The sequence below is a fragment of the Nipponia nippon genome, unplaced genomic scaffold (assembly GCF_047370975.1).
Source record: "Nipponia nippon isolate SJK-2023a ecotype South Korea unplaced genomic scaffold, ASM4737097v1 scaffold_3, whole genome shotgun sequence".
Taxonomy (NCBI): Eukaryota; Metazoa; Chordata; class Aves; order Pelecaniformes; family Threskiornithidae; genus Nipponia; species Nipponia nippon.
The window spans coordinates 85,189,729-85,216,068 of NW_028262347.1; the positions used below are offsets into that span (position 1 = coordinate 85,189,729).

Below are 26,340 nucleotides of genomic sequence, written 5' to 3' on the forward strand. Positions count from 1 at the left end.
CAGGGAATTTGTGTATTACTGACTCCTTTTTATTCTTATACAGTATTCTACAGAGCATAAATTTAATGAAACTAGCAAATATACGTGCTGTTGTTCCTTTGATTTGGTCTTTTATTTCTTCTGAGGTCTGAACTGACCTTTTTAGTTAAGAAAACTGAAGTTTCTTTTTTAGTGTCTCACGGACACAAAATACCATAATCTGTACTGATCTTAGTGACTTTTCCAATTGTTTGTGTTGTGTCTTGTTTACTACTTAACGCACTTCAATTGAATGGCAGAATCTTAATTTACCAAATTGCTGCACAATTGTAGTTTCAGCTCTTTTAATGTACTGTTCTGCTTTCTGCTGTCCATTTGTGCTGATGAACCTTGATACTGAAGGTATCTGTAAAGTAGCCATCTTTTGCTGGCAAGGGGAGAGAGATTATTATTGCAAGCAAAGTCCAGAACTCTACAAGCAGCCAATACAAGAAATAGTTGGACTTAATAATAAGCAACAGTGAAAAAGGAAGGGAGGAAAATAATTTCTTGGACTATGGAGCGTTAAAGAAATTAAAAGGGATTTGGTCTGATTCTGGGGAAGGAAACCTGCTATTTTCTGTTACTATTTCATGTAATGAAACTTCATGCTCCTTTTTACACCTGTGCAAGACAGTATGTCCTCCTATTACATGTCTTGATCTGAGGTAAAGCTTTCTTACTAAATTATTCTTGTGGCAGAATGTTCTCATTCACTTTCATTCATTTATGCTTCAGTATGAGCTGATCTTATTTCTATATCGTGCTGGCCTCCTGCGCCAGCTTTGCTTTTTAGAATGGGTGTGTACTCAATTACTGCTGAACAGATCTCATTTCATCCAAAGCCGTTTGGGAGAGTGTCTGTCTTCATTCCAGTTCATTTACAGGGGCAGTTTGTACAAACTTTTGTTTAAGTTAAAATCTGCAGAAACAAAAGGATACAGCTTTATTTTTTTAATAGATGTCCCAGTACCCTCACATCCAAGCTAGATGTGAGATACATAATGTACCAGCTGGAGTTAGTGACTTAAATTCCAGGAGTACATTGGATGCCAATTCAGCTGGTGGTTTGAGGATAACTGATCCTTTTTAAACCATTATCAGCACACAAGATAATAGCAGGAAGGCTAAAGTCAGTAATACAGTCTACATAGGTGGTGATTACTTTCAGGAAGAAGACTCATCAGTAATTGGCGTGCTTCTCAGGGGCCTATACAAACTGTACATCTGATGAGCACGTGTCAGTCTTAAAATTCCTTTGCCCTATATGTCCATCACTGGTCTGGTGTCTGACCCCAGAAGCTGGCACCAAATTCCCCTCACGCACACACAGGACTCACCAGTAGCTGGCACCGAGTTCTTGCAGCACACGTTCACATGGGACAAGGGGTGAGCATGCACAGAGAGATGCTTAAGAAAAGATTTAATAAGAAGATATAAGAAGCTAGGCTGGACTGCAGTGATGAGGCGCAGGGCTCAGCTAGACAAATGTACTGACCAACCCCATTTTATGACTGACTGGCCCCACTTAACCCCGTTCTGTCTACCCCCCCTTTGCTTCCCCCTTCCCCTGCGCATCCCCCACCCCAGGGCTCTACAGCTCTGTTGATTCCTGCACCCCTTGCAGTCCGGGGTCCCCTGGTATGCAATATCATCAGTTGCAAAGTCCAGGCTGATCTTCCTGGAAGTGGCACCTGTGGATCCTTGATAGCCCATCAGTTAGCGTGTGTGGTGAGGTTCGTTTCTTGCATTGTCTCCATGTTTGTTTTGTCAGGTCTGTGTCTCCATGTGTTTTGTTTCTGGTTTCCCCCTCTTCCCCTTAGTTTCCCAACTGACAGATCCCCAGTCCGATCACCTCGCTGGAATAAACTTTCTCACACTCTCACGTGCCCTTATGAATTGATGTGACTGACCAAGTTTGGTTCTCATCACTGCCTCCCTTGTCATGTCAGTCAGGTTTGTGTCCCGTTCTTGTTCATGGCTTCCTCCTTTTCTTATTGTCCCTGTTGCATTGGAAAAGGTCCTTGACCAGATACCCTTAAAGGAATGACACTCTCCTTCCACATACCCTTGCAGATAATTGTGCCACATAACATGTCCTGTGGTTCTGGTCCCACATTTGTCCTAACTTGGATTTAGGGGGAGAGGTCACATTTCATTCCTATGGTAATGAATGCACCTAATAGGATTGTTTGCACTGAGTTTTCATCCTGATGCCTGGACAAGAGACAGCCAATGTGAGCACAAAGACTGGAAGCTTGCAAGTTCTTTTGAGTGGATCTTTCAATTGTAAAGGGCCCACTTGAATGTACAGAAGTAGGAGAGTATTTGGTGCATAGTGGAATAAGCAAGAAAAAAAGTGCAGTGTAACGAAGAGAGGGTGTACAGTATGGGAAAAAGATAAACGATATAAACTCTGCCCACTCATACACTAATGAGTTCCATGGAATACCATAAAATGAGTTTATCTTCCTTGTGTGCTTTGAGCTGTTATGAGTTTGATACTGCTATCATGTTAAGGATGGCAAACCAGCTGGTCCTGGCTTTCTGCACACTTATTTGCAGACATTTAAAGATTAATTTACAGCTACTACTTCTAGAGTCTTTTGCAAAAGAGATTGTGACTCCGCTGCTAGAAACAACAGTCTTAAGCTATGCTGTTCTCAGCTACTGACTTTGTTAACTAGAAATGTCATTAATTTCTGTATTTATATTTTGCCTGCCTGTTGCCTTAGAATGTCTTTGAGGATTTTTTATTTCAGTATTTTCCTTTTTAGATAAATGTGTTTTGCAATTAGAGAGGAATGAAAGAAGAAAAAGAAAGGATAAATGTATCAGCATTTGGGGAAGCTGCTCAGTCCATGTGCTAAGAGTGTGCCTGTCAGGAAGGCAGATAGTGGAAATGACATTATGTTTCCTATCTGAAACCAAGAACAGTTGTATCAATTTCCTGTTATAGTCTCCTAGCCAATAAATGCCAAATTTTACTTAACGGGAATGAAATCATATTGACACCAAAAGGAACAACCTTAAATGTTTCTTCTCTTTACTCAGGTTCTCCACTGATATGGTTTTCTTCCCTTTGACTAATAAAGCAATGTAATATGTAAACTAAGAACAGGTGGTGAGTATCTGACTCGTGTCCTGATTTCATGAACAATATAAGGCCGCATAAGACCTTAGCCTGCTCACCTCCCTCTTTCTGTTCCCACGCTCTGCTTGCATTCACGTTGTCATAAAGTGAACCAGACAAAAGATGTGGATCTTTGTTAAAAACTAATTTGGAGTGGGAAAGATGGTTCAGCTTAGTTACAGTGCCATTCAGTTTTCTCTTCTGGTCTACAACACTACTGTGTAGCTATCTACTGTTGACAAGACACAAAGGAAGATGGGAGAAGGATGTCAGGAAAAAATGTAACAGGAATGACAGACCTGTGTCTTTGGAAGTAGCTCCAATTTATGGTGCATTGTGCATGAAACAACGTCAGCTGTAATGAAAATCTGCCACCTCAAACTTTGTCAGAAGGCCATCAGGCTAAAGCAGGCAGAAAAGACTTGAAGGGAAAAAGCTGTAGTCATCTGTGAGTACATGACTACTGTTGTAGTCACAGTAGGGTTTTTTAATTTAAAGAAGGAGTCCTTAAGAGAAGGATCACCTAATTGACTAAAACACACATAGAGAAAGACCACATTAGCTCCAATAGTCTTGTATAGGGCTTAAGGCACAGATATTGGAGCAGTAGTTATAAAATGCGCTTGTCCTTCAACCTACTTATTCACCTTTCTATGCCTCACTTCCCATTTCATGTCTTCTTTTATGTTTACAGCACATATGGAGTGCAGCTTGCAGCTGAGCTTGACTAGCACCCCCAGATGCCCTTTGTAATATGCTGATGCAGTTTACTGTATTAAAAGTGATGTGTTTAGGTTACAGACCTGGTGGTGACCAAGTAGTGTAATTTTTTTTGCAGTCAATATCTACCTTTGAGCTGGTGAAGGTTAGTAATCCCAGCTGAGAAGAGTTGGTGCAAATTAGGCTTTCAAATGATGACTGGATATTGGATACACTGTGCTATTATCTATGTATTAACCAGTTGGATTACTTTTAAAAGACTTTTTTTTCTATAAAAGGGCTGGCTGACACCAGTACTTGCATCATAGATTTTGTGTTAACATAACTGTTGAGAATACTGTATCCCTGACAAAGCACTGACAACTAATTACTGGATGTATATGAGTGACTTAAATAATAGCAGCTCCAGACTGAATCTTTTTAACGTTTTTGATTTTTTTTTTTTTAGTATAAGAAATATGACCCAAAGCAGTGGGATAAGACAAGGACAAGAGATAGAAAACCTGGGAAAAAAGATCAATAGGAGAAAAAATAGTTACATAAGTGAAATAGTGCACGTGTGTGCATGTATACTGGGGCTTGGGGAGTGGAAGCAAGAACATAAAGAACATAAAAATAAGAACATAAAAATATTACTGCTTTAAATCTGTCCTTTAAAATTTTTAAACTCAATTTTCATGCTGATGATCTTTCTGAATGTTCAGCAACCTTACATATTCCCAGTGGGACAGAGTATTGCATGGAGAGTCAGGGGACCTGTAGTTAAATTTTCATCTCTTTTGGCACTTTGTGGTGAGGGCAGACTTACAGAAGCGGTACATAAATAATACAGAACTGTCAGAAATGAGAGACATATCTATAGCACCTCTTCGAAGCACTGTTGTTAAGAAGCGTGAGGATAGCAAAGTATTGCTGTCTGCTGTAAGCATAACTGGCTTCTCATGGAGCCAACATGCTTCCTGGAATATCCCCACACCAGTGACAGTGCATACATCTTGTCTTTGCATGTCTTCCATGACAAGTGTGTGATATCAATTTTACTGTACTTAATTTGATCACTCTAGTGTGACAAAAGGAGCAAAAATGTTCTGTTTTATGTTAATGAATCGGAGGAAACTGTGTTACTGCTCTAAATCTTTCTGCTCTATGAAGCAATTGATTTCTGGACAGGAACTGTCTTCTGTTGTGTGCATATACTAGTTATTGCAATAGATCTCCATTTTTCTTGGCCTTTAGCTGCTATGGTGGTAAATATGACTGATTTCCAATTTCACAATATGAACTTTCTCTGTCTCTTTGTAAAAAAACAGGTTTCTATCAAGCATGCTCATAAGGTGGTGAATTTGTAAACGTTTTCCTTTGATGCACAAAATCCTTCACTGAACAGTATTCAACACTATGAGAATTGCATTAGGGAAGACAATATAGTTCTCTTTATAATAACTATTCATTTAAATGGAAAAGCCCTGAGCGGAGGAGATGTAACTAACAGAGCCTTTAGCTGTCAGTGCACTTCAGCTGTTTCTTGGCTGGAATCTATGTAATGCTTCATCACAGATTGCCAGGTTGTGGACAAAAATACACAGTTTACCCCCTCAGCATAACTGTGGGGGGAATTGGTAAGGCAGTATACAATTAATGTTGGATTTGATCCAGGATACCTTTCCCTTAGGAGAGTAGCTCAAAATTTTTTAATGGCCGTACGTACTTCTTGGTGCAGGTACTAGGAGCCGACTAGGAAAGGTGCCCTCCTAGATTTGTTGTTTGTAAACAGAGAAGGTCTTGTGGGGAAAGTGGTGATTGATGGCTGTCTTGGTCACAGTGACCATGAAGTAGTTGAGTTTCAAATCATTGGTGACAGGAGAAAAACCACCAGCAAAACTTTGGCCCTGGATATGGGGAGAGCAGACTTCGGGCTGCTGAAGGAGCTAGTTAGTGAGGTCCCCTGGGAATCTGCTTTTGAAGGTATTGGAGTCCATGAATGCTGGTCACTTTTTAAGACCCATCTCTTAAGAGCGCAGAAGCAGGCAATTCCGAAGTGTGGCAAGTCAAGCAAGCAGGGCAGAAGGCTGGCTTGGCTGGGCAGGGATCTTCTTCTAAAACTTAGGCAAAAAAGGAAAGTGTACAGACATGGCAACATGGGAGGACTACAGAGATGCTGTTCGCCACTGTAGGGAGAAAATTCATGTGGCCAAAGCTTGATTAGAGTTCAAGCTGGCCAGCGCTGTGAAGGACAACAAAAAGGGCGTTTTTAAATATGTTAATAGCAAAAGGAGAATCCGAGATAACATTGGTCAGATGCTTGACGGGGTCAGTCACTTCACAAATAGGGACATAGACAAAGTGGAGATGTTTAATGCCTTCTTCGCCTCTGTCTTCAACACCGATGATGGTCTCTGGGACCCCAGGAGCCCTGGGTTGGAAGACCATGACTGTGGGGATGATAAACTCCCAGCTTACCCTGAACTTGTTTCAGACTTGCTGCTCCAGCTGGATGCACATAAATCTATGAGGCCTGGTAGGATTTGTCCTAGGGTACTGAAAGAGCTGGCTGATGTCATCACAGGACCTCTCTCCATTATTTTTCAATTGTCTTGGGAGTCTGGAGAGGTCCCAGTCAACTGGAACTGGGCAAATGTTGCTCCAATTTTCAAGAAGGGCAAGAAGGAAGACCCTGGTAATTACAGGCCTGTCAGTCTCACTTCAGTGCCTAGTAAAATTATGGAGAAGGTTATTCTGGGAGTTACTGAAAAACACTTGAGAGGCAATACAGTCATTGGTCATAGCCAGCAAAGGTTCACATGGGGAAAGTCCTACTTAACCAACATAATTTCCTTTTATGACAAGGTCACCCATCCAGTTCACCAAGGGAAGCCAGTAGATGTGATGGGTTTGGATTTTAGCAAAGCTTTTGATACTGTCTCTCACAGTATCCTTCTGGATAAAATGTCCAGCACACAGCTAGACAAGTCCATAATGCATTGGGTGAGCAATTGGCTGATAGGTCAGGCTCAATGGGTTATAGTCAATGGGGTTACATCAGGCTGGTGACCAGTCACCAGTGGGGTTCCCCAGGGCTCAATTTTTAGGGCCAGTGCTCTTTAATGTTCTTGTAAATGATCTGGACACAGGAATCGAATGTACATTAAGTTTGCCAACAATACTAAACTAGGAGGAGCTGTGGACTCCCTGGAGGGAAGAGAGGCAGAGATCTAGATAGGCTAGAGAGCTGGCAATCACCAGCCCTGTGACATTTAACAAGAGCTAGTGCTGGATTCTCCACCTGGGACAGGGTAATCCTGGTTATAGGTACAAATTGGGGGATGAGAAGCTGGAGAACAGCCCTGCGGAAAGAGATCTGGCGGCTTGGGTTGATGGCAAGTTGAATGAGAGTCAACACTGTGCCCTGGCAGCCAAAAGGGCCAATGGGGTGCATCAAGCACAGCATAGCTAGCCGGTCGAGGGAGATGATTGTCCCACTCTGTGCTGTACTGGTGCAGCCCCACCTCAAGTACTGTGTGAAGTTTTGGGCGCCTCAGTATAAGAAGGAGAACAGACTATTAGAGTGTGTCCAGAGGAGGGCGACCAAGATGGTGAAAGGCCTCACGAGCAAGACTTACAAGGAGCAGCTGAGGTCACTTGGCTTGTTCAGCTTGGAAAAGAGAAGGCTGAGGGGGGGACCTTATCGCAGTCTACAGCTTCCTCAAGGGGGGCAGCAGAGGGGGCGGTGCTGATCTCTCTCTGGTGACCAGCAATACGACATGGGGAAATGGAATGAATCTGTGTCAGGAGAAGTTCAGACTGGACATTAGGAAAAGGTTCTTCACTGAGAGGGTGGTCGCTCACTGGAACAGGCTCCCCAGGGAAGTGGTCACGGCACCAAGCCTGTCAGAGTTCAAGGAGCGTCTGGACGATGCTCTTAGTCATATGGTTTAGTTTTAGGTAATCCTGCGAGAAGCAGGGAGTTGGACTCGAATATCCTTATGGGTCCCTTCCAACTTGAGACATTCTATGACTCTAAGTCTATGGAACCTGATGGGATGCATCCCGGAGAAGTGAGGGAGCTGGCCAGTGTCATTGCAAGGCGACTCATAAACAGAAGGAATGTTTCTAGCAGGTTTGAGGAAGGTGATCCTTCCCCTCTACTCAGCACTCAGACCACATCTGGAGTGTTGTGTGCAGTTCTGGGTTTCCCAGTATGGGACATGGATGTACTGGAGTGAATCCAGCAAACAGCCACTAAAACGATTAAGGGAGTGAAACACCTGAGGAGAGACTGAGAGAGCTGGGACTGTTTAACCCCAAGAAGAGAAGTCTCGGCAGGTAATTTTATCAATGTATGTAGATACTTGGTCAGGGGGGATAAAGAAGACAAAGCTAGACTTTCCTCAATACTGCAAAGTGAAAGGACAAGAGACAATGGACACAAATTGAAATACAGGAAATTCCACCTAAACATAAGAAAAAAAATGGTTTTACTGTGTGCACGATCAAACACTAGAACAGGTTGCCCAGAGAGGTTGTGGAGTCTCCATCTTTGGAGATTTTCAAGATCCAATTGGACAAGACCCTGGGCAACCTGCTGCAGCTGACTCTGCTAGGGACAGAGCAAGTGGTTGGAATAGATGACATCCAGATTAATTCCATGATTAAACCTTAATTTTTAGAAAAGTGACATATTTTTTTGCAGTGTAGCACAATCAAACTTATACTGCTGCAGGTGTCATGAGCATGAAGTCAAACATGTATTTCCTTTACTCTGGCAAGTGAGATGACTCTAGAGCAGGTCAAGCTGGAAGACCTATAGTGTCATAGCTGTCAGTTAATACAATTTCCATTTTATAACCAATCTGTAAATTTCTTGCCATATGTTTATGACTCCAGTTTCTGTAACTTTTCCACTGATTCCTGAGCATAAAAAAGGAAAACATGATTTTGAATGGTACTATCAAGTTCCCTCTGGGTGATGCAATTTCACAGGCAATTAAAAGCTGCATTAGTGTGGAAAGCCAAAATAGGCCTGTTACTACCAGCCTAAACGTAGAAGAAAATGACCCCTTGCATCCCAACAGTATGATAGCTCTGCAGACTGAAATAAACACACATCACCATAAATAAACTGTGAAATACAGCCTGTTTTATTTAAAGGGTGGGGGTTTTATTTTTATATTGCACTTGGCATTTCCTGACTTAAAGAGCTGCAAGCTGTCTTCTGCCTACCACCTGTTTCTGTTTGTAGTTCTGGCACTTGTATAACCCAGTGGTAGAGACTGTCATCCAGTTTCTAACTCATTTTACATTAAACATAGCAGTCAGAAGGATCCTAGCTCTGGACAATATGTTTTGCACCCTGGTGTTTTCCAAAATCTCTTGGGTTTAGTCCTTGAAGAAAACCAAGTGAGTTTGTACCTAGACTTCATAGAGGACAATTCTGGACACATATAAAAAGGTGGAATTCTTTAAAGTATTCTGTTTACCACTGTAATTTAAGCCTGTGCTAAGAAGTAGATTCATGCATATCCATCTTTATTCTTGGGCTCTTTTTTCTCTTTGCAGTTAGCATCATAGTCTCTGACATCACAGTATATGAATTTACTGCTTTTCACTCCATTTACTCCAGGAGGGAGATATGGAAATGGATTTGATTCTGGCTTTTCATGAAGAACAAACTTGTGGCTGTTGAAACCTGTCAGGATCTTTGCCTCTGCCCTCATCAGCTAGGGAACTGAGTGCATATGAAGGTACATGATCAGAAACTGCTGAAAGAAATCAGAGCAGTACATGAGTGCAATTTTGAAAACATAATTCTATTCTGAAAGAGGTTTCTTCAAGGCCTTGGAGGCTGAATTTCCATGGTAGTATATAGGAATCCGATGTTCCAATCCCACCAAATTTCAGCGTGATAAATTTACCCTTTAGCTATATGTCAAAGTAGTCCATTCCTTGTGTGGATCTTCTGGGGTTGAGTGGTTGATAGTCCTCTGAAAGACATAGGTAGTTGCTCCTTATTCTTGCTACTCCTCCAGTCTGCGAATACTTTGATGCAAGTTCAATATTCTTCCCAATTTTGCTAAAGAGAAAAGAAAAAAAGGTTCATTTTAAAGCAGAGGACATAAAATGGATAGGTCTCATGGTGCAGGTTTCACCTATCAGGTGACACCCACTTAGTCAGGACACACACTTAGTTAGTTGGAAATGATAAATACTCAGTTTCTTCTTTTGGCTAATGTGATTAAATCCAGCAGCTCCCATGACTACTACTCACAAAAAGGAAAAGCAAAGATTTCTTTGGTTTATTTTGGGAGACCTAGACAAGACTGTTGATTTCAAACTGCAGATTTGACCCAAATTTTCAAACAATACCAGGCTAAATAATTTAGATTGTGAATTATAATAGTTACTGCTAAGCTCTGTCTTCTAGTTGACATATATCTGCATGGGTATTGCAATATAGTTGTCATCCTACACTGGTAAAAGTATTGTATGTCTTGCTTCTTACTCCGCTACTTATTCTTCCTACTGAAGAGCTAGAATGTGTAACTTTTTGCTATGAGAGAGACTGAAAAGAGAGAGCCCATTTCTAGCTGGCTCTGTAAGGCTCTACTCCAAAGTATTCATAGATATATGTAAAGACAGCATTAGCTGACTAGGCACGACCTAGACGTCAGTGACCAGCTCTTCTATTATTCCTTAGTAGGCCCCAAAACTTTCTTACAGAAACTGGAAAGTCTAAACTGCATCATAGTAAATGATAAGGAAGAAAATTGAATGATTTGTTGCAACAAGGTGCCTAAGCAGTCCCCAGGTTTAAGATATATTGCCTGGGGTCTTAATACATGAATGTTACCACTAAGTCTGCAAATGCTACTTGAGTGAGCTTTTTTCCCCCCATGCATGTGACAAAGTCTCTGCTGTTCTAGAATTTTCCTGTGTCTTAGCTAATCCTGAATTCAGGATGTTTCTTGGAAATATTTCTGTGTTGTTTTTCACCCCATCTTCCCTGAATTGTTTTAGTATGGAATGCTGTGGAGCCCTTTAGAATAGTTTTCAAAATGGTAAGAAGTTAACTTTCTATATGCTGTCTTCAGTTTCTCTGCAAGCTTCTGAATTATGTCTAGTACCTTGTGGCTGACAGTGGGCCTTCATTTCTCTGAAACAATCTTGTAAGAAACATTGTCCACACCTTTAAAAGAAATGTAATTCCATGTTTTACCTGCTATTTTACTAACACAGCAAAAAGTTAAATAGAAAAGTTAGCCTGAGTCAAGTCAGCATGTACAGATTATTATAGCTGCTATTCAACATGATGATGATTTCATGGTAACTCCCTGTGTGCCTATTTTAGCCCACAGTACATATAAGGCAGCTGTCATAAGGAAGTTTCAAATATTTACTTTATTACTGAGCATGGATGTGAGCAGTAACTGTCAAGTAGCACTTTAATGTGCTGTAAATCCACACTCAAGCTTGCCTTGTGGAAAATTGTACAAGCCTATAGTCAAAGAATCATAATAATTAGTGAAGTAAAATTTCCCTTTGCAGAAGACATCCTAGTTAAACTCAGTTACATAATCATCAACTCAGCATTTAATAACTGATTTAAAAAACTACTTGTAGTGCTTTGTAAGTAGATATATCAGGCATACATGCTTGTATTCTGCAAACTACCTGCAGGTCTTCCTCACTGTCACATCCCACCTGGGGAGGAGCAGTGAGGAGTGACTAAGATTCGCAAATCCTCTCGGTGTGGATTAAGGTGGGCCAATACTCAAGGTCCGTACACAAACACCAGCTTCAGTAGAAAGCCTTTATAGAGATGGAGATGGAGTACAAATATTTGATACCCACCAACCCTCTCACGATTATATCTACCCCAGCTATGCGGCTAAGCTATGCGGCTTTATGGAAAATCAAGGAAGGCTGTGCACTACTCTTAACTACAATTTATCAACTTTGATGACTTAATTACCTTAGAAGAAGCAAAAAAGAGAGAGGGAGAGAGAGAAAGAGGGAAGAAAAGGAGAATCACCAGTCCTGGATCCAGCGTTGGACCTGCCAACAGGGGTATTCAGTGGAGAGAGCCCCCGAGAGAGAGAGAGAGTCCCTATTTACAGATTTCAGTCTTGGACTTTTGGAACCTTCTCTCGTCCCAGTTCCAGGAGTGGTAGGGATACCAGTGGAATTAAGAGGGGTGACCAGTCAGACCAAGAGGAGCGATACCAGGACCCTCCCCCAGGCAGTAGGTGTGTGGGGGAATAAGATGCTTCACAGCCCGCAGGGGCCGAGGCAAGGCCCCCCTGTCTCCACAGGGCTCCCTCCCTCACCTCACTCCAGGGTACTGTCCGGTCCTGGGTCCCAGCGACCGTCGCTCTGCATTGTGGTTTTAGCACCAAGGCTGTTTGAGACATCTCGTTGTTTTGCACTAGCAGTTCTCTACACTCACATTCTCCTTTCAAGATGCAAGATTTGCTATTTACCAGTGCTCTGGTATTATAGCTTACTTTAAGGAGATAAACCTGAAGAGTTACAGGCTGTTCAGGGAAGATGGGGTGGGACTGTACAACGTGAAAAGGAGTGCCTTGGGTGCATGGAGCTTTACTTTGGGACAGTTGATGAGCATGGGTAAGGACCAGAGAACAGATCAGTGCCGTTGATGTCATCCCATAGGATGACCCATCCCATCCCATAGGGAAGTCTGCTGCCTCCCTGGGGCAAGGATAAGAAACATTACCAGGAAGCTCCCCAGGCTGGTAAAAGCTTCCGATTATTATCCACTAGTGGTTGTTCAAGTCGGCAGCGATGAGGTAGCTGATAGTGGCATCAAGACAATCAAAAGGGACTTTAGAGAACTAGGGCGATTCTTGAAGGATCAGGAGCACAGGTGGTGTTTTCCTCCATCCCATCAGTAGCCGGGAGGCATATGGAAAGGAACAGGAAGACCCACCTCATCAACACGTGGCTCAGAGGCTGGCGCAGCGGCGGAATTTGGGGTTTTTCAACCATGGGGCAGTTTACATGGCACCAGGCCTGCTGGAGACAGATGGGGTTCACCTGTCGCAAAGGGGGAAAAGGATCCTGGCCCAGGAGTTAGCTGGCCTCATTGAGAGAGCTTTAAACTAGATGCGAAGGGGGAAGGGGATAAAACCAGGCTTGCTAGGGATGAGCCTAGGGGTAGCATGCCTGTGTGGGAGAACAGATCAATAGCCCAACTGAAGTGCATTTACACCAATGCACGCAGCATGGGCAATAAACAGGAGGAGCTGGAAGCCATTGCACAGCAGGAAAACTATGATGTGGTCGCCATCACAGAAACATGGTGGGATGACTCACATAACTGGAGTGCTGCAATGGATGGCTACAAGCTCTTTAGAAGGGACAGGCTAGGAAGGAGAGGTGGAGGGGTAGCCCTGTATGTTAGGGAGTGTTTTGACTGTCTAGAGCTCAACGAGAGTAATGATAAGGTTGAATGCTTATGGGTTAAGATCAGGGGGAAGGCTAACAAGGCAGACATCCTGGTGGGAGTCTGTTACAGACCACCCAACCAGGATGAGGAAACAGATGAAGTATTCTACAAGCGGTTGGCTGAAGTCTCACAATCCCTAGCCCTTGTTCTCGTGGGAGACTTCAATTTACCAGATATCTGCTGAAAATAAAAACAGCAGAGAGAAAGCAGTCTCGGAGGTTCCTGGAGTGTGTGGAAGATAACTTCCTGACGCAGCTGGTAAGCGAGCCAACCAGGGGAGGTGCCCCACTGGCCCTGCTGTTTACGAACAAAGAAGGCCTGGTGGGCGATGTGGTGGTCGGAGGCTGTCTTGGGCTCAGCGACCACGACATGACAGAGTTTTCAATTCTAGAAGTAAGGAGAGGGGTCAGGAAAACCGCTACCCTGAACTTTAGAAGGGCAGAGTTGGGATTGCTCAGGAGTCTGGTTAACAGAGTCCCTTGGGAGGAAGTCCTGAAGGGCAAAGGAGTCCAGGAAGGCTGGATGTTATTCAAGGAGGAAATCTCAAAGGTGCAGGAGCAGGCCGTCCCCATGTGCCGCAAGTTGAGCAGACGGGGGAGAAGACTGGCCTGGCTGGACGGAGAGCTTTGGCTGGAACTCAAGAATAAAAGGAGAGCCTACCGTCTTTGGAAGAAGGGGCAGGCGACTCAGGGGGATTACAAGGATGTTGTGAGGATATGCAGGGAGAAGATCAGAAAGGTGAACTGGAAACTTAAACTGGCCACCGCCGTTAAAGACAACAAAAAAAGTATTTATAAATATATCAGTGACAAAAGGAGGGCCAGGGAGAATCTCCCTCCTTTGTTGGATGCAGAAGGTAACCTTGCCACAAAGGATGAGGAGAAGGCAGAGGTACTTAGTGCTTTCTTTGCCTCAGTCTTTAATAGTCAAGCTAGTCATCCTCGGGTTTTTCAGGCCCCTGAGCTGGCAGACGGAGATAGGACGCAGAGTGAAGTCCCAGTTGTCGAAGAGGTGACAGTCACTGACCTGCTCCTCCACCTGGATGCGCACAAGTCCATGGGGCCAGATGGGATCCACCCGAGGATACTGAGGGAGCTGGCAGAGGAGCTGGCCAAGCCACTCTCCGTCATTTATCAGCAGTCCTGGTCAAGCGGGGAGGTCCCAGATGACTGGAGGTTAGCATATGTGACGCCCCTCTACAAGAAGGGTCGGAAGGAGGATCCCGGGAACTACAGGCCTGTCAGCCTGACCTCGGTGCTGGGGAAGGTCATGGAACAAATCATCTTGAGTGCCATTATGCAGCACGTGCGGGACAACCGGGGGTCACGCTCAGCCAGCATGGGTTTATGAAAGCAAGATCCTGTTTCACTAACCTGGTCTCCTTCTACGACAAGGTGACCCGCTTTTGGATGAGGGGAAGGCTGGGGATGTTGTCTACTTGGACTTTAGTAAGGCCTTTGACACAGTCTCCCACAGCATTCTCCTGGAGAAGCTGGCTGCTCACGGCTTGGATGGGTGCACTCTGTGCTGGGTTAAAAACTGGCTGGACGGCCGAGCCCAGAGAGTGGTGGTGAATGGAGTCAAATCCAGTTGGTGGCCAGTCACAAGTGGTGTTCCCCAGGGCTCAGTACTGGGGCTGGTCCTGTTCAATATCTTCACTGATGATCTGGATGAGGGGATCGAGTGCACTCTCAGTAAGTTTGCAGGTGACACCAAGTTGGGTGGAAGTATCGATCTGCTGGAGGGCAGGAAGGCCCTGCAGAGGGACCTGGACAGGCTGGATCGTTGGGCCGGGGCCAACTGCATGAGATTCAACAAGGCTAAGTGCTGGGTCCTGCACTTCGGTTACAACAACCCCATGCAACGCTACAGGCTAGGGGAGGAGTGGCTGGAGATCTGCCTGGCGGAGAAGGACCTGGGGGTGTTGGTTGATAGCCGCCTGAACATGAGCCAGCAGTGTGCTCGTGTGGCCAAGAGGGCCAATGGCATCCTGGCCTGTATCAATAGTGTGGCCAGCAGGACCAGGGAGGTGATAGTGCCCCTGTACTCGGCACGGGTGAGGCCGCACCTCAAGCACTGTGTTCAGTTTTGGGCCCCTCACAACAAGGACATCAAGGTGCTGGAGCGTGTCCAAAGAAGGGCAACGGAGTTGGTGAAGGGTCTAGAGCACAGGTCTTATGAGGAGCGGCTGAGGGAACTGGGGTTCTTTAGCCTGGAGAAAAGGAGGCTGAGGGGAGACCTTATTGCTCTCTACAATTACCTGAAGAGAGGTTGTAGCGAGATAGGGGTCAGTCTCTTCTCCTTAGTAACAAGTGATAGGACGAGAGGAAACGGCCTCAAGCTGCACCAGGGGAGGTTTAGATTGGATATTAGGAAAAACTTCTTCACCAAAAGGGTGGTCAAGCATTGGAACAGGCTGCCCAGGGAAGTGGTTGAGTTTCCATCCCTGGAGGTATTTAAAAGAAGGGTAGACATGGTGCTCGAGGACATGGTTTAGTGATGGACTTGGCAGTGATAGGTTAACAGTTGGACTCGATGATCTTAAGGGTCTTTTCCAACCTTAACGATTCTATGATTCTATGATTCTATGATAATAGGTGTCTGCTACCAGATCACCTGATCGAGAAGAAGCAGTTGAAGCCTTCTTCGGGGACCATGCCCTAAGAGCTCTTCTGCAGTTGGGAGATCTTACAGTGATAAGAACTATGTTGAGATTTTTTTTCTCTTCCTGGGGGACTACTCAGAGAACCTGATGCAGATATTTACACATTTCTCAAAATACACTTTGGGCTAAGTGAAATCTCTGAATCAAATGAACGTGAAATCAATTCTGTCTCCTGTTGCCATCTTGTGTACATGTGTAACTAGACTTGGCACAGTTTGAGATCACAAGGCGTGGAAGATCCCAGTTGGTCCATTTTGAGTAGTCACCACCTTAAGATCTTGCTGTGGATGAGTTTTCCTGCACCCTTCCAAACCCTTCTGCCCTGTGCCGTTCAGGTTACAGAGATTACAAGTCCACACCCTGACCCTCGAAAGCCATCGTGGCTGCAAGAGGGACCAAGGAAGGCAGCTCCTCGTCGACCTCCCCTGGCTCTCCGACCTGAATCGCCGCCGGGGGCAAGCTGGTCCTGCCAAAACTGAGGTGCGATCGGGCCCCGCGCTGCAGCGGCCTCCCAGGAACTGGCGTCCGAGCTCCGACCGCCCGGCCCCGCCGAGCCGGAGGGAGGGCGGGAGGCTGGGCTGGACGGGCTCGCCGTCCCGCCCCCGGGGCGCAGCCCGCCTCGCCCGATTATGCTACCGGTGCTCGAAACAAAGTTTAGAAAGTTGTTTCTGCGGCCTTCCTTCCACCCCGAGGCGCGGGCAGGCGGAGGAGAGCCGCACCGCCCGGCGCGCAGGGCCCCTAAAGCGCCTTCGCCTGGGCGCCTGCAGGAAGCGGCGGGAGGTGAGTCGGGGGAAAAGTATCGTGGGCCCGAAGAGCCGGGGGAGGAAGAGGACCGTGCACAGCCAGATCATTCTCCTAGCGAAGCTGCTGGCGGAAAGGCACCCGCAGCCGCTGCTTCACCCTTCTTTGCAGAGCCCCGGTGTCTCAACACTGCCCTGCTCTTCCGCTGCGGTCCGCCTGCTGCAAGCTTTGCTTCCTGCGAGGGGCTGTCTGCGAGAGGACATCGCCTTTGTGGACTCCGCGGGGCCGGCCAGGGGCTTCGCAGGTTCGGGGCAGCCGGCAAGGGACAGCCGTTACCAGCCCATCTCCTCTCCCCCGCTGCCCACCGGCGCCCCTGCCTCCGCTCGGCGCGGGGGGGCTGCGCCCCGCGGCGGGGCTGCGCTGGCAGCGGGCGAGGCACTTGCCGCTTGGCAGGAGCAGCCCTGCCCGCCGGCGGGGGCGGCGCTGGCCCGGGGGCTTGCGCTGGGCCGGCCCGCTGGCAGCGGCGCCCGGGCGGCCCGGGAGCGCTTCCGAAGCCGCCGTGAGGCTCGCACCGCTGCCTTCGCAGCCCCGGGCGCTTTCGTTAGAACCGCAGTGGTTGCCAAACCGACTGCTTCTGCCGCCGTGAACGCGAGCAAGTTGCTTAAGCCCGCTCTACTGTGTTTCCTTTCTTTGTACAGCGCTGGTGCCAGCACTGGAGCAAGATGGGGTGTGAAGCTTGCATTCAGGACGACAGCTGAGTGTGCTGGAGTGTCAGGTGTTGCGGTTCCTCCCACACAGAGACTATTTCATAAAGGTGGTGCCCAAAAGTGCTGCTGACTGGTAGTCTTTGTATTTGCACTTCTGCATTCGTCATGTAGCTTCGCGCTAAGGCCGATAGGCAGTGTCACAATCACTTTATGTCCTGGTCACTTCAGGAGCCGCCCAGTTGGTTTTCAGTGTACACATCCCTGCAGATAAAAAAGATAATTGAGTTTGTGGCTGGTGGCTGCCTTCAGGGTGGGAACAGGTCCACCGACTACTTAGTGGAAGGCAGTGCTGCTACTGATGGTTGTAAAAATGATTCTTATGTTCTCCTACAATGGATTGGTGTCAGTCTTACACTGCTGTAGGAGTAGTGTGGTATCTGATTTAGTTTTCTGTCTTTCTTGATACTGAATGCTTATGATGACTGGAAATGACAGCTATAAAAGAAACTGCTACCAGAATAATAGATTTCTTAATATATACCAGTAGAACAGGTTATGACTGCATGTAATGAAACTTGGGTAGTGCCACAATTGGGAGAATGGTGAAATCCCTCTGGAACACTTTGACTAATTTAAGACACTTTTCTTAGGTGCAACTTCGTGGTTTTCAACAATAGTTTCCAGGTTAGTTTCACTGTTCTTTTTAGATGGCATATATGAATTATTCTGATGCACTGGTAGAAGTTTATTGGTTGTCTGTGGGATGTCCTAGCGACTCAGATATCTGGTCCCCAAATTTATCGTTAAGGACTTCAGTATTGTACAACTCAAAAGGTAACTGTTACACCCAAAAGAGTGAAAATTCAATGTCAGTCTTCTCTGTACTAAATTCTAATCTTTCTTGACATCAAGAAAAGAAATCAAAAGTCAGTGTTTCAAATACAAAGAGCAGATGTATTTCTGTGAATGGATTAAATATCAATAATAGTTTACAGTCTCCTGGTCTGCCAGCTCCTGAAGACTTAAGTTCACTGCTGCTGAAATGAAGGAGGTGTATTTGGTTCTGTGTGACACACCTTTCCCCCCTTTTCCTCCTATCTTGTGATGGACTAGAAGAAAACTGTAAAGAAAGTAGCAGAAATTAATGCACTAAAGAGCATTACTCAGCAAGCTTTTCTTGTGGTTCTTCAGCCCACAGGATGCATGTGCTGCTTCTAACAGATCTCTCTCTTTTCCTCCTGTTTCTGTTCACTGACAAATTACACAGTCATGATTTTGTAGATGGGTAAATGGTAGCCATATGGAGGGGTAAAGAATGTAGTGGTCTGCCCAGATTCCCTCTCCATCATTTGCTAATTTGCAGCGTAAGTATATATGAAAGTACAGTTCTACATATAAGGAGGGAGTAATACATCTTTAGGGTTTTATTTCTCTTGTTAAAAATGCAGATTTAATCAGTTTAAGTTAAACCTGATGTAAGAACATAATTGATTCCACTGTCCGTGACTTATCCATGCAGAAGCACCAGGTTGCCTGTGTCAGGAAACTGACCGAAACTCAGTTAAACTCAAACTTTGGAGATCTCTCCAGACAAAGATCTAACCAGGTCAGGACTAGAGTTTTCAGTCTAAATCTGATTTATTTTTTTATGCTAAGAGAAAACAAAAAAATTGGTGATAAATATTTGCCTGTGTCCCAGACTACCCCTTGCTCTGATACCTTATTTTTGCCAGACAGAAATTATGAGGTAGCCATACCTGTTGCACAGTGGGAAGTCACCACATTGCTGAGCCGTGGCTAGGACATGTGCCCCTTTGAAGAGCCTGTGACCTCCAGAGAGCCACACCAGAAGATATTCTCCCTATCTGCAGTATTATGCAATAGCCCGTTTTTCCTCACATGACTCATCTTATCCCTTAGTCTCACAGAGGGGGTGTCAAGAAAAGTGAAGGGTCTTGCTGGGGAACTTGCGTTCATTAGAGAGCAGCATAAATGGAGGCAGGGATCCTGCACAATTGCAAGAATAACTTTTTGACTAGTTGACTCACAGAGAATGTTGTATTTCCACTTGAAAGCAGTAGTGAATTAAAATCCAGTTAAGAATCTGTAATGCTTTTTTAATTGTGTTGCTAGAGTTTTTTGTACAACTAAACAGGATGAGGTACACCAAGCCTACTAATCAAATGTAGCTAAGTGGATTTGTTTATGTGTTTCCCAGACCTTGGAAGTGAGACATGCAGAAGAGATAGCATGAAGGTTATCTTGTACTGCGTATAGGAAAATATGACACTTCTTCTATCATATTTTACCATTACTTCTTGCAATGGAAAAACAGTGGACTAGCAAATTAAATATTCCTGTGCCTCACTCACGTGGGACAAGAGTCCCATACAAACTGTCCCACTGACTCAGGTGAAGTTGGTTTCTGAGATCCAAGTTTATAGTTTTAGAAATTCCGAAAATTTTGAAAACAAGAATTGTTGCAAACCCAACTGCAAACCAAGTGCCAAATAACTAAGGAGACAGAACATGCCTTTCAGGGCTTCTAGTGCAATCTGCATTAGCTTGAGTCCACTAAGGTCAGTGGCAGAGTAGACTGAAATTTTCCACTAACATTTTTTCCATTAAAAATGAATTTTTATTTGAAGAGAATATTTAATTTGCATCTCAAAATCTTTTAATTTAGGTTAAAGATGTAACATTCTTTGACAAACTAGAAATAGAGAGTATATTTTAGATTTCAAGCCAAATTTTTGTTGGTTTTCAGGCAGATAAAAGGTTTTGATTTTTTTTTCCAGAAGTTACATTTTTAGCAAGGACTTTTGGAGGAGGCAGAATATTTCAAGATTTTTTTCGTGAAAATGGTGTATGTTAAAGATGTTCTTGTCAACCAGATCTCACCATTTGAAAGTAGCTCCATTTAGCAGTGAGTCATTAGGAAAGCCTGAAAGATAAGACAATTAAAAGAAACATATACTGCTTTACTTAAACTTTTTCCAGGCCTTTACTTCAGAGGGAGGGTCTGTTTCCAATGCAAATAATTTGTCAACAAATGGAACAGCTCATATGAATTGGCAACACCTCCTGCCAGAACATCATGTTACAGGTTACACCATTTACTAATACAATGATGTTATTAATATAGTTATTTGCACTTAATTTCATTGCTTGTGACAATGCAACACAATAAATCATGCAGTCAGATGGAGTCAGCTTTGTTTTGACTTTGCCATGCTTGGAATGTGTTGCATATGTTGTAAGGTGCTCCTTCTTAACAATAGGTTTTACTTCTCTGAACTAACATTTTATGTTTTGGAAAGAAGTCAAAATAATGGTAAAATAGCTCTATAATAGTTCTGATACAAGTTCTATAACTGCTAATGTCATTACTGCTTACAGGTAAACATTTATAAAAACTAATGCTGCAGGCACAAATATTAGCCAGAGCTGTTGCCCAAAATACATAACTGGCCTAATTGTATTTGTATGCAGTAAGGATTTATTGGCACGTTAGAGAGAGGGAGACAGAATTTGTGGGGAGAACACACACTCAGATACACATACACGCTTACACCACTATCCTGCTCAGGTGTTAGGTAGCAGGCAGGCAAGAAACAAGAGGGAGGGAGAACAGGTCTTCTGGAGACAGTGTACTTGAATAAGGCAGGAAGAGCAGGTGGAGGGAGAGAAGGAGAGCAGGAGTCCTTTAAGCATGCAGAGACTACAGGCAGGGTGCTCTCACAGCTCTGATGATCCTGTGATTATTCTGCAACAGTGATTTCCGTGATGATAGTTGCCCCTGTACTTCAGTGTCCTTTTATAAGAAGTTTGCGTTTCCAGACAGTTCTTAGCTTTTCATTTCTTAAATACATTAAAAAGGAAGCACCCAAAGCAATGAAGCTAGAGGAAAAGATGTATTTCCACTAAAATCCTAACTACTTAGAGTAGCTTTACTTCTCAAGGAGCCTAGCAGCACTAAGCAGGTCCATTTAACTTCACCCTGCTGTTTCATTGTGGATCCCTAAGAACTGCTAATATTTAGGCAATAAAAATCACAGAAGATAGTGCTGGAAGGAAAGTGAGAGGTTCTGTGATTATTGTTGCCTGCACACTAGTTGTTTTTCATTAGTCTTTCCATATTGAAGGACCGGATGGGGAATAAATGAATCTGCCTCCTTCCTTTGCTTATCTCTGTTACCTTTGGACATCTGAATTTTAATACACAGATAGTTTTGTTTACTAATTCCATAGAGGCCAGCAAAAAGCCAGGCAGGTGACTTTCGTCTTCATCTGTGTGGGAAGCTAGCCTTTGGGAGAGGCAAATTTTCTTAAAAACCCAGCGAAAACTAGTTGTTTGGATGGAGATGTTAAAAGAGGTAAGGAGGACATGATCACCAGTCAGAGAGTTGGGGTCCTGCATCATTGTGCATGGAAGTGGTGTAGTTTGTTTTTTCCCAACATTTGGATTTGTGAATTCATCTAGGGACAAATGCCAAGTGGGGAGTAAGTGGTCTCTCTCCAAAGTCTTCGGTAGCCTATTTTGGAATTGTTAATGCTGTCACTTTAAGTATCTTTTCTGTTTTTCTCCTGTTTCCCAGTTAATATTGTGGAGACTGTGCTTCTGATATATGACCTGGGTTTTTTTCCTTCTTTAGTTTTAGGTATGTTTTTTTCCTTAACCAGTCATCTTCTGAAAATGAGGAGTTTCATTTATATGATTATGATGTATTTATAACCCACAACATCTTCTCCCAGGTCTTTTCCCTCCTTGATTTTTGCTCATCTCCCTTACCTTGAAATAAATTGGAAGTAATTTTATGGAAATGTAAAAACTGGTTGCGGTATAAATGAAGCTTTGAGCTTGCGCTATGCAGAATATCAAAGTAGGTGATCCTAATGACCCTTATCTTTAAAAGCTACAGTCAGGGCTTGTTGGACAGCTTTTATTAAGACTGACTGTAAACAGAATTTGGTTCTCCCACACAAATTTACTCACAGGAAAGGAATTTCCACATAATATAAACTTCGTCCTTTTTCAAGCCAGTGGATGAAAGATTCCTTTATTGTCTGCCTTTGCTGTTCCCCTGAAATTATTTTCATGACACATTTCTTTCAGACTACCCTGTTGTGGTCCCTCACAGGAACTCCAGCCTGCCTCAGATCCCTCCCTCCACAGTTAAACTCACCATGCCCACCCCATGGTACACTATCATGAGAGATCGTGTACATCATGAGAGAAGTTACCTAGCCAGTGAATCCAGGCTGTGTGGAAGAAAAGAGGCTTTTAGACACATTTCAATGCTTTTCTGAAGTACAAGCATGAGACTTGCATGTTTTTAGTTGAAAAGTCAAAATTGGAGGAATGAAAGTCCCATTTTTCATCCAGGTGTTCATATGGTTAGGTCAGGCTTTATAATGCTTCCGTGAGAGCTTAAAGGGTAATTGTCTTGGTCACAGTAGAGGAAAAAAACATGGACTTTTTTTTGGGGGGGTGCACAACTTTGTATCTCTGTTGGTTGTTTTAAGTGTTGGACCTGAATTTTTACCTCGAACAGTCATAAAATCTTTAAAAAATGGCTAAAAGTAACATTGAGGTCCATTGATCTATTAATCTTTCTCAAGGAATGATCACCTATGCCATTATTTGCAGATTTGTGTTTGGTCTGTTCTTCCATGATGGCCGTTGTACTACCTTTGCAGTCAGTGGTTCAGTGCTCTACTTTCTTCATCATTGGATGCTTTTTCATGTCTAGCTTGTCTGCCATGTTACAGCACGAGTGTTACTTCTTGTGTATTGCATTATGTGCGTAGGGAATATTGTTCTCCAATCCTGTATCCAGCAAACTTCTATGTACTTGAGGATGGTTACTGTGCTGTCTTTGGTCTTAGCAGTCCTGTTCCTCTGTCATTCTCTGTAGGTCCAGCTTTTTATGATTCTTAATTTTTCTTTGATGGTTTTCTTGATGGGCCACTTGGCCTTAATTGAGCTAAATAAACTATAACTTTCCAGATTAAAATGAAAGGATTCAACAACAGGGTTCACTGTCTAACTGGATAAACACTTGTCCAAGGGCAGGGCACAGTAACAGGAACAGAATCACTTCTTTCAGCAGGCTTGTGCCAACTTAAAATAATTGTGGTGGTACATTTTAGCAGCTTTAGAAGCTTTTCAGCATAATGCTAAAAGATAACTAACTCTGACACTAAGTTAGTTCTGAAGAGGTCCCTGTTCATGTGTCAGGCATACTACAGAACAGCTGCAGGTTATTTTAACAATGATAATTTGGTTTTAGGAAAATATATGTCTTGTAGCAAAAGTATGCAATCTAGTTTTTATTTTCCAGCATTTGTAAAACATAAATGTTATCTCTCATAAGAGTATTTTATATAAATCCATGGTGACCTTAGTATTAAGTAAGCTTACTACATTTTTCTGCTGATAATTTGTGTTTTGAAGTGTGCTGCAGAAAGTTTGTACCTATAGACAGATGCTCAAAAAAATATTTTACTGAAACCTAGAAACTCAGAGACATGAATGCAGGTAAAACAGCTCTGTAAATTTTTAACTATCAAAACTAGGGAGAATGGGGTTGTCACAAGTCATGACTTAAGAAATCTGTAGATCAGCAGTGCTCTGTACCTCTAGAGTTTGGTGATTTACAGTACACCTGACTGGAAAATCGTGATGAAAATGTTATTTGAAATACTAACAGTGAGCTGCCTTTTGCAGACCAGTCCAAAAATACCTCATGATTTATCATCTGTAAACACCTCATAAAGCCCACATCCTTGTTTAGTAATATTTGGAGCTATGCATGTTTGCATCAGCTCATGATACAACCTGTTTTGCATAGTGAAGTGTTTGTAGCTAAAAGAACAGAAATCAAAGGTCTTCATAGAATAGAATAGTCTTTTGAATTTGTAAGCCATTTGATTTCTAAAGGAGAGGGATGAGTGAATAGAACTACCTATGATATTTAAAACTGGCCTTGGAATAATTACATTGCTGATCCAGTAACGTGGGGCAAATTGCAGTTTTTATCTTTCATGTTATTACCAGCATTTGCAAAGTATCAGGACACTCCAGGAATTATGATGAACTGTAACAGCTTTGGAAGCTGCCATAAGGATTAAGAATTTTAGTGCAGGCTCTAATTTAATTTTCTGCTGTATTCAAGACGCTTGCTGTGTAGCAAGTTTTTATGAGGTATATGAAAGGCGGAGCAACTTGTAAGAAGGTGAGGCTCCTGTGGTGCACATAATTTCATTTTGTGGTATGGAAGTATTTAAAAAGCATGGTGACATTTTCTGAATCATATCTGTACTGTTTGCTAAATGTAAACAACTCTATCAAACTGTATATAGTGCCTTTTTGTTCCACCATTTTTGATCTGTTTTCATATTTCTATTCTTTCACGTGCAATTGACTATCATTACTTGAACAGTTTTTCTTTTTTCTTAAGGAAGTCTAATGAACTGTGCAGAAACCACAGGCACTAGCAGCTCTTACTATCACAATTAACTTGGCCTGTTCCTGCAGTTGTGGCCTTTTGAGAAATTGTTGAGAAGTGAAAAAGAAAAAAAAAAATATATTACTTCCAATACATTTGGAGTCTGGGTCAGATCTTGTCGATACCATCTTTAGGCTGCACTTGTCCCACTGATTTCTGGTATTTTTAAACCTGTTTTTAAGTTAGTGTCACTGCAAAGTTGAAACTGATGACCTGTTTTTGATTACCTCATACACTGGTGTCAGTCAAGAATGAGCTGTATTGAAGTACGTGAAGTTTAGGTGTGTAAAAGCAGTATGAAAGGAGCATTTCATCACTGTAGTCTGAATGTGGCTTGCAGTGGCATTTCCATCTGATCTGCTTGCGGGTGGCTGTAGTCAGAGCAAAGATTCATTTAGCTCATATACTGGTTTTGAGACTGTCTGATATTGGAAACTTCAGGAAAGGGATTATGAAACAGGGCAGTTATGGAGCGACGTATCATGTATCTTCATGTATCTTCCCAGCTACTGATGGTTGGCCAGACTTCCTGAGCTAGAAATTTTCCTTGTAAGAGAAAGAGTACAGCTGTTCAGGCAGCTGTAATAGCCAAGTGCCCCTTGTTATGTCTGACCTATATTCCCTGTGATGATATTTCCCAGCCTTGTTAATTTTCCAGGGCCTGCTTGGCTTCTGGCATGGGTGCTCTGGCAGGCTTCAGTGCCTTTTGGGGGGCAGAGTATGGTGAGCCCCAGCAGAGAGCTCACCCGCCACGGCAATGAGCGGTACCCAGTGCCTGCATGCTGTGTGCAGGCAGAGGGGCAACTGCTTGGTTCAAATAGCTGGTCTTGGAGTTTATAAAGCACCCCCGACTGCTGTATGTTAAAATTGAAGTAAGACCCATTCTGAGAAGGAGTTTCCTAAAGCGGGATGGTATTGGGTGTAGCCATTCTTTGCCTTCCCTCAGAACATTTTTTCTTCTGCTACTTGCAACTCGGCTTTAGGAAGGATTTTGACAGCTAAGTTCTGTGGTCGTTAAGCCAAAATTATTTCAGCTTTGAAAAGTATTTGAATAACAGTCCTGGGATGATTTGACTTGCAAAAGAGAGCAAGGGGGAGAGAGGAAAATTTACCTATGTTTGCAGATTTTTGCCATATGGTTTCAGAGAGGGTGGGTGATTTGCTCATCAAAGTCCTAGTTTTGTTTGAAGTCAATGGCCTGTTTACAGTGCTTTTATACTTACATGCAACATGGGAAGTCCAACAGCCTGGCCCATAGCTATTGGAGAAATCACTTTGTCATGGAAAGCCACTGCAAGCTGCAAGTGTGACAAACTGTACATCTAAGAAGTTCTTGGAAGATGCTGTTTTTTAAGAGGTATAAAGCACTGGCAGGTTTGAAC

General features: G+C 43.6%; 1 protein-coding gene across 2 annotated transcripts in view; it reads left to right on the forward strand.

Annotated features, from left to right (window-relative positions):
* Positions 1-16,612: 16,612 nt before the first annotated feature.
* Positions 16,613-26,340, forward strand: part of CRACR2A (calcium release activated channel regulator 2A) — a 64,680-nt gene continuing 54,952 nt past the window's right edge. For both annotated transcript variants that reach the window (XR_015706461.1, XM_009474072.2), the window contains exon 1: positions 16,613-16,779. Coding sequence is in view for 1 of the 2 variants with exons in the window: in XM_009474072.2 (XP_009472347.2) it covers positions 16,629-16,779 (151 nt within the window). In the remaining variant the exon portion in view is untranslated. The remainder of the gene's footprint in view (positions 16,780-26,340) is intronic.